Source organism: Zonotrichia albicollis, chromosome 9 (genome assembly GCF_047830755.1).
Source record: "Zonotrichia albicollis isolate bZonAlb1 chromosome 9, bZonAlb1.hap1, whole genome shotgun sequence".
NCBI lineage: Eukaryota > Metazoa > Chordata > Aves > Passeriformes > Passerellidae > Zonotrichia > Zonotrichia albicollis.
In genome coordinates, this window is record NC_133827.1 from 20305627 (window position 1) to 20314324 (window position 8698).

The 8698-nt window shown below is 40.9% G+C and overlaps 1 protein-coding gene across 2 annotated transcripts in view; it reads left to right on the forward strand.

Annotated features, from left to right (window-relative positions):
• CLSTN2 (calsyntenin 2) overlaps window positions 1-5918 on the forward strand; it is a 299276-nt gene extending 293358 nt beyond the window's left edge. For both annotated transcript variants that reach the window (XM_074546803.1, XM_074546802.1), the window contains exons 13-17: window positions 116-286; window positions 860-1005; window positions 1572-1695; window positions 3028-3212; window positions 4383-5918. In XM_074546803.1, coding sequence (XP_074402904.1) covers window positions 116-286; window positions 860-1005; window positions 1572-1695; window positions 3028-3212; window positions 4383-4592 — 836 coding nt within the window. In that variant the 3' untranslated portion in view covers window positions 4593-5918. The remainder of the gene's footprint in view (window positions 1-115; window positions 287-859; window positions 1006-1571; window positions 1696-3027; window positions 3213-4382) is intronic.
• The last annotated feature ends 2780 nt before the right edge of the window (window positions 5919-8698 follow it).

The window sequence follows — 8698 nt, forward strand, 5'->3', positions numbered from 1 at the left end:
ATCCTGGCAAAAATTAAAAGCCCTGATGCAAAGCACATAAAATGAATGAGCTGATCTGTGATAATTTGTCTTCATTTCTGTCTTTTTTTTCATGCCCCATGCCATGGATTCACAGTCAATAAACAAGTGGTAGTAGAGGAAATGCTCCACAACTTGGATTTCTGTGATGTTTTGGTCATTGGTGCAGAACTAGACCCTGAACAGGAGTGTTTAGAACTAGATCATGGGGAGCTTCAAGGAAAACATCTAGATGCCACAAATTCCACTGCAGGATATTCAATCTATGGTAAGTTCAGGAAATTTGTTTTCCCTTATTTTGTCACGTCAATTATATATTGGAATGAAAGCTCAAATATATAAGAAATTGGACAGAAATCTGTGATTTTCTAGCCATGAAAATATCCCAAGGGTGACTGTATCTTAAAAAACACAGCTGCTTCTTGATCTCTGGATGTGCTGTGTTTGCCCTTTGGATTCTCAGCATCCCTCCTGCTACTCCCCAAGTAAGGAAAATGACATCCCTGCTTTCTTTAAATGTGGGGTTCTTGTGGACCATCACAGTGGAACATGGGAGTGAGGGGGTTCCTGTACAATGCTGAGACACTGGCCATCTTTTTCTCATCACTAATTAATTTATTCTGTACCATTGCTGTATTTTTCCCCTTTCCATTAGGAACCTACATTCAGTTCCAAAAACTTATCCTCACATAACCGAGTGTCAGGGAACATTTGGTGCCCTGTCATTTCCAGACCTTTCTGCCGAGTTCTGTGTGTTCTGTGAGCAGTTGATTTGTTGTTTATTGCCAGAGCAGTGTTCCCTTGCCTGTCCCAGAGCTGTCCCTGCCCTCCCGCCCCACAGGTGTGGACAGCATGTTCAGCTACGAGCAGGTGCTGCGGCAGCTCCGCTACCGCAACTGGGGCACCTCGGCCACCTCGGACAGGAAATTCAGGGTCAAGTGCTCCGAGCTCAACGGGCGTTACACCAGCAATGAATTCAACCTGGAGGTGAGCAAGGAGTTCAGCCTGGAGGTGAGCAAGGAGTTCAGCCTGCAGGTGAGCAGTGAGTGAGTTCAGCCTGCAGGTGAGCAATGACTGAGTCGTGTTTTCCAACATAGCGCCAAGAGCCCAGGTAACAACTCCAGGAAACTGCAGGACCTACTTAGCAATATGCTCAAAATTAATAAGTGTTTACAAAGACAGCTTAATAATTGTTAAGAAAATTAACAGTTATTTCGTAATGTTTAGGCAACACCTAAAAGCTGATCAATATAAAGAGAAGAAAAAGTCACTACTTATCCAAACAGGTAAATCAAAAGAGTCTTGCTCTGGGTCACTTCAGAGTCAACAGCCAGAAAGGTTAGAATGCATTTTTCATGCTACATATTAGAAATATATTAAGCTGTGTATTTTCCACTGGCGTTAAAAAAAAAGTTAATTTGTCCTTTCGCATCTGTGAAGTAGTGTCCCTATCTGCTGGTGAACTTCATAGTCCAGTGTAATATATGGAACCAGCAGGCTTGGAGTATAAAACACTTTTGAGTATCTGGTCTCTTATTTTTCTCTTCTCCCAGGTTAATATTCTACACAGTTCCAACTCAAACTTCATGGACCATGTAAATCACATGATATTCCAGCCCAAATTTCTCCAATCTGTTCAGCACCCTGAGGGGAGTGTAAGTGCAGTTCCCAGCTCAGGTATGTGACACCTTCCCAGAGACTGCTCACAATGATTCCGATGTGTCAGTGTTTCCCTTGTGGGTCAGCCTGCTACACAGACTAAAGTCCATTGTTTCAGCTCCTAAGACCTCTCAGAGATCACAGGTGTGAAAGAAGGCAACTCTGAATTCCATTCTGTCCAAGAATGTACTTTTAAATTAAAACCTGGTATCCTTTTTTAAAGTCTTCATTAATGGTTTTGTGCTCTGACCCCCACAGTTAAAAATTTATAGGATATATTTTTAATTTTTAGGCTATATGAGTTAAAATATATACCCAAATCTGAAACCTTTTCAGTGAAGTTAAATGCAGGGCAAAGATACTTGTTTGAAAGTTGGATTCTGAAATCCTTTTAGCTGAATGATACATATGTAAAGAAGTAAAGCTGATGGAAAGTGTAGGTAGTTGTAATTAGCTATATACAGAGATGCTTAGAAAATTACTGTATTTTTCTTTACATTGTAGACACACTTCACTAAAATGAAACTGAATGTTTAATGGATAAACTATTGCAAACTAGGTTTTTTTTGTTCCTAAATACTGTTTTGATTACAGACTTACATTCTTATAGGCAGGGCAAGGCAACAGAATGGGTTATGGACTGGGTTATCCCATGCTCCTGGAACTGCAGTACCTCGCAGGACATAGAAAGTGGCAGCATTTCTCCACTAACACAATTATGGGGCTGATTACATGTGGTAGTTCAGAGAGACTTTTTCCTGTGACTAGGTGGAGACAGGGGCCTCTCAGAGTACAGCCAAACAGCGGGGGGAAAATGCCTTGAGTCCTCAAGAGTCTCCCAGGAAGGTTGTAACACACACAAATAGAGTGGCAATGCATTTATTTCTGGGAGCTTGAGATTGAAATCACAAGCATTTGAATCCTTTGAAAATACAAGATTTGAGATGTACATTTTGTCTCAAGTAAGCTTGAGGCCTCAGCTGTGATCAGAAGGGGTCAACACGCAAGTGGTATAACAGAATTTTACTACAAAAACTATTTGATTCTGCAGTTATTAACTACCTGTCTTCTGTAGTTAAGTGGCTCAAAAAGCAAAGGTGAGCATGCTCACATTTTAGTTAGGGTTTGTCGTACTCGTGATAAGATACCTGTGAACACCATTTGTGTGTGCTCAACCTTAGTGGATGGGCGCTGGTCAGCACTTTCCGTCATCCCAGGCACATGGAAGGTGTCTGTCCTGATTCTCACTCCAAAGGGAGGATGCTATGGGTAGAAAATGAACAGTTAGTGAGGTTTAGATGACTGGTTGCACGAGTGTAACTGCATTCCCTTTGCCACCCTCTGTCCCAGTGGTTCCCAGCGTGGCCACGATGGTTATCATCATCTGTGTGAGCGTCCTGGTGCTGGTGGTGACGCTGGGTGTGCTCCGGCTGCGCTCCGCGCGCCAGCACGGCTCCCTGGGGCACGAGGGACCCAAGGACAACGAGATGGACTGGGACGACTCTGCTCTCACCATCACCGTCAACCCCATGGAGGTACCGACCCCTGGCACTGCCAGGAGCCATGGGCTGGGCTGGCAGCGGGTTTGAGCATCTTTCAGGGTGCAGTTGTTCAGCTCTGTGTGTGTGTACACTCAACATCCCAGTTCTCAGCTCTGCACACCTTGGTCAGATATAATTGAGAACTTTGGCTTTGTTGTCATGTATAATTACTAAAGAAGATGGTGAAGAACTCTCAGGTACAGCATCACTTCCACTCCATCCGTGTCTGTTTGCAGGTACCTCTTGGGAGTTCTGCAGTTTATTGCAGCCCCAAGACACGTGAACACTCTCTGTTTTGGCCCACATGTTCTAAGAATGAGTCACAGCTCTTCAGTTCTCGGTCTCAGAGTTGTTTATTGGATCTTATCTATAAAAATTTTCCTCGTGTCCAGCCAAGGTCCCTCAGCAGGACAGTCCCAGGCACTCTGCCTGCCTCTGGGGTAGTGTTATCTCTTTATACTGCAAACTATGTATAACATGTTTGCAATTACTTTCCAATCCCTATCATCTATGTTAGACAGTGAGCTTCTACTCTAACCCAATCCCTAAGTGCCAGCATCACAGCAGAAGATGGAGATAGAGAAGAAGAAGAAGAAAGGCTGGACGCACCCAAGTCCCTCCATCTTGTCCCCAAAACCCCTATTCTAAAAATCCCAAAATCTACCCCTTCACCCAGTGATAATTTTATTACTACACTACTTAAACTTCTGTGGCTTTCAGGTGTTCATACAAAGCTGGTAGTTTGCTCCACAGGTCACAGTCAAACCCACAGGTGTTCTGGGCTGTGTGCCAGGGTCTCTGAGCCCCCTGGCAGGGTCCTGGCAGCTCTGGGCACCCAGAGAGATGCACTGAGTTCCAACAGGTACCCAAGATGATTTATACACTAAAAGGAGGGGAAATCATCAGCAGTTTAAAGATGCTATTGAAGGTTTAAATTTTGGTAGTGTGGCTAACAAAGAGATTGCTTATTGACATTCCTTTCTTCTTGCAGTAGTTTTTGAATGCTTGCTACCAACTTGTATGAATTTGATGCTTAATAATCACATAATGATGGAAAGCAGATTTGTCCAGCATGTTAGCATTTCTAAATGCTCTTTTGAGACAGCTTTGGCTGTCAAGAAGGCACCTTTCTGCTACTGTCTGATTTCTTTAAATGTATTGTAGAAATATGAAAAGCCACACCAGACAGAAGAGGAGAGTGAGGAAGAAGATATAGATGATGAAGAGGAAGACACAACCAGTGCTGAATCAGATGATAGTGAAGAGGAGGAAGAGGAGGAAGAGGAGGAGGAAGTGATTGTCCAAAAGGGAAACAAACAGAATGCCACCAGGCAAGAGCAGTTGGAGTGGGATGATTCAACACTCCCCTACTAACAAACAGCCTGCCAGCCACAGCTCTTTTGTAACAACCAATACAATGTTTTTTCAGAGTCTATGAATTCATTGACAGGATTTGAACTTCTGCTTGCCTGTAACTGTTTTGCCTAAAATGATCTTGTTGTAGTAATTGATAACAATAGAACTGACCCTTTTCTTACAAAGCCTGGAGAAAAGGTGGTCCAAACCTCCTGGCACACGCAGTAATAAAGTAATCCAGAACTTGATCTGTTAGCAAGCATAGTTCTCAATTTCCTGTTTCTACCCTGCAGATGTGTGACAAAAATCCTGTCACTCAATCCATACAAATTTTTGCCTTTGCTACTTTTTTCACACAGGAGAGATTTCAGCTTGTTATGTAGAATAACTTCTGTGGGTCCAAATACCAGTTGCCATATAACTTCACATTTTTACAGGTGTAAAAAAACATAATCCACCTTCAAATTGGGGCAGGGTTTTAGTGCTACGGGGGCTAAATTCCATCTATCATCTCATCCTGCCTTTTGGATGTTAACTGTCTTCTGCAAGGGAATATCTGGACTTGACAGGGGATGCATGTGTGCTTATGTAGATGTGGATGGTGTATTTTTCAGGCATGCTGTCAGACCCTCAAGAGAGGGATTTTTATCCAATCTACCAATAGAAATTAAAAACAAGTTTGAGAAAAACAGCAACAAGAAAGGGCTGCTGATGGTTATCCAAAAAAAACCATCCAGTCTGTGTCCATAGATTGAGTAATATGGTCTTATGCAAACTGTAAATTCTAATGGGATTGATTCACTTAAAATCTGCAGAGCTGCTCATTAGTTATGGATTGAGCAATTTGCAGCAAATCGATGCTTTAAACTGTCTGTCTCATGGAGCCATTAGCTTGCTGCAGCATCTTACTGAACTAGTGGAAAATAAGTGACCCCATTATTCCATAGCTATGTATAGCTGGGATTTAAACAATTATTTTAGATGAGGAAAACGTTCCCTTTTGCTTAGTGAATGCCAGCTGGAATTTCTGTCTGACTGTATTCTATAAAAACATGATGCCCTATTTCTTCTGCACCCCTGCCTGCCCGTAGTGCACAAGAGAAAGGAACAGCACTGTGAGTCCTCTTCTGTGCTCATAATTCTCCCTTATTTCTTCTGCCTGAAGCCATTAATGTTGACAGAAGGTTTTATAAAGTAGACAAAGAAAAATAAAACCCACTTGGAACCAAAATAGTTGAAAACAAAAACTAAAATCTTAAGAGGCTGAGAGAGTATTTTAGTTTCCTATGGTAACACAGCATATTTTTCTTAAACACCGTTTAAAAAGAAAAAAAAAAAGGAAAAGCAGAGCTATATAAGCTACATATACAATGTGCTGATTAGTCTGTGTGGTGTGTTTCTGGTCCCCTTTTCCTTAAGCACCTTCCAACTGCTCTGTTTACCAAATGCTGCAGCACTTGCTGGGGTGGCTGCTCCAATGCACAGAAACAAAATGGCATGGAAGTGAATGCTGCTTAGTGGCTTGTCTGGGTTGTTCTCCTGAGTACTTTGTTCTCTTTGCAATTTCATCCCTGACTTTTGCTTTTTTGATCTGCTGTTTGAAATAAGCTGCTTCCTCTTCTTCAGCCTCCCAGTCAGTGTGGCCACAACAGGACCTTCCTGAGCACCCTGAGCGGTGGCTGGAGTGGCAAAGGGCACTTGAAGCAATCCTGAGGGTGCCCACCTCCCTCAGTACTGGATTATTAACAGCTCCTGAATGTCGTGGGATAGGGGGAATACAAAGGATGCTTGGGGGTTCTTGTAATTCCAGTTCCTGCATTTGGCAGCTGAAAGGAAATACTGACGGTAACCAGGCCCTTTAGTTGAATATCTAGAAAGTAAATGAAAGAAAAATCTATGATAATTTTAAAATTGGAGATATTTATGCTTTTATTTATTGTGCCAGCAATCACGTTGTCACATGGTTGTTAAGACTGGCAATACAGAAGTTTTCTTTTGTTATCAATCCTGTTTCATTTTATTCTCTCGCACATATTAAACTTAGAATATTTGCAGAATCAAGGCCACATAAGTACATCTTATCTGCAGGAATAACAACTGTAAAAATGTCCACAATTTCTGTTTAATACAAAATTAATATTAATATTTCTGATTATCTTGAACAAAATGTTATATTAGATCAGTTTCTACCATCCTAGTATCCCAGAAAATTTCCCAGTTTTAGTTTTTTAGTGACATGAAGCAGGCTCTTCATGATGCTTGTTATCAGCACATATCAGCAAATCTTTACGCTCAGAAAAAAATATTCAAAATTAAATGTAGATATTTAAAAGTCAATTTCAGATTTAAAACTGGACTTAAATTATTTTAAAGTTTCTGTTATTCCTGATTATTATTATCATTGTTGTTGTTATCATAGCAAACATTAGGGCAACTTGAAAACAGAAATTTACAACCTTATTGACAGCCTTTAATTCTTTTATATATTTGTGAATTCATCAGTGTGTTTCTCCATCTAACAGACTTTTATCTTTTTGCTACTGGAAGGATATCTTTTCAGGTTGTATTCGTACATTACACAAAAAGGAAACAAAGTATTTTCTCTACTATAAATAAATCTACATTTTTAAACCTAAGCAAAGTCATACAGGCATGTGTGTTATCACTAAAACTTGATTTGCAGTAAGATCCTCAGCAAACTCAAATGTATCGCTGTACTTATTTTAGATTACTTGTTGGAGTGCATTATGCAGTGTTTTTCATTCAAATAAATAGAAACATCCTTTTCACAGAATGGCAGTGAGAATGAGGTACTTCTTCACAAAATGGGCCCTAAAATATTTGTATAGCACTGAAAGCAGTGGTTTCCTGAGCAAAACTACTACTAGAAAATCACAGAAATATGAATTTTTCTAAAACAATTCTAACAATATTGCCTCCCGTCCAGAAATTATTTTTTATATAACCTACTTGCTTAAAAACCAACCAGAAAATATACACACATATGTACATAAAGATACACATGTGGGGGTTTTTTTGCCCTTAATCAAAAGCCAAAATTGTCTCCTTTTCTCCCTGAAATAAAGTGTTTAGAATTGTAAAACCATTCAGGTTGGAAAAGACCTCTAAGATCACTCACTGCAGCCCCTCAGGGCTGGCTTGTGGTGATGTGGCTTTTTTTACACTAGCAATAAACAAGTGTATCCAAAGAAAGCAGTTCTGAAGAGCTACCTGCAATCCATGGCACCAGGAATCCAGAGGTGACAACAGAGGTCTAAAATGACTTCACATCAATGATCCCTTAAATTTTTGGAGTTCTAATTTAAGGCAGGGAAAAGCTGTAAAACCTACAAATGCAAATTGAAGGTGTTATCTGAATTAATATAACTGCCTAAGTGGTTATTTGTGATTTATAGCTCCCATTTCTCTTTCATTTCTACCCCTCCATAGGTGTTTTATCTTTGCAAGTAAGCCTTAAAATGCACAGTTGAGATTAATATCAATATTTACTGCACAGGCTGACACATCTAGAACTAGACATAGGATTTGTGACATCTTTAATACTAATTAAAATAAACAGTTGCTATTTTTTCATTCCAACAGGTAACACTTTGCAGTGGTGATGCTTTTTACCTCCCCTGAGGCTAATGGGAGGGAGCAGTTTATTTTTCTCTCTGGAATGTGCTGGTGCTGAGCTTGCTGAGCCCCATCCTTACTCCATTCTGGAACAAAGTAAGGCTCAGAAAGGATCAGAGAGTTCCAAAGTTCCTTCTGTGACTGAAATCCACTGTCTCCATTGCAGGAGCTGTCCCTGCCTGACCCTAAACTGAAAATAATGCCATGGGAAATCAGTAGCCCCAGGTGAAGGATGGGCAGAGGGTAGCCCAGTAGCAGCCCTTACTTCACTGTGGCAAAGCCTTTTGAGCTTTGATAAAGTATTAATAATAAATATTTTTGTCTCAGCTGTCCCTTTTCCCAGCTGCAATCTCAGAGGCAGCTTTACCTGCCTCCCTAGGACCCAACACTGCCTCTTCTCAAAGTTTTGGTGCCAGCACACACAGCTCTGCACAGAACAGCACCAGGAAAGACTTTACTGGGGTGACAGTAAAGGTCTGGTGGGATGG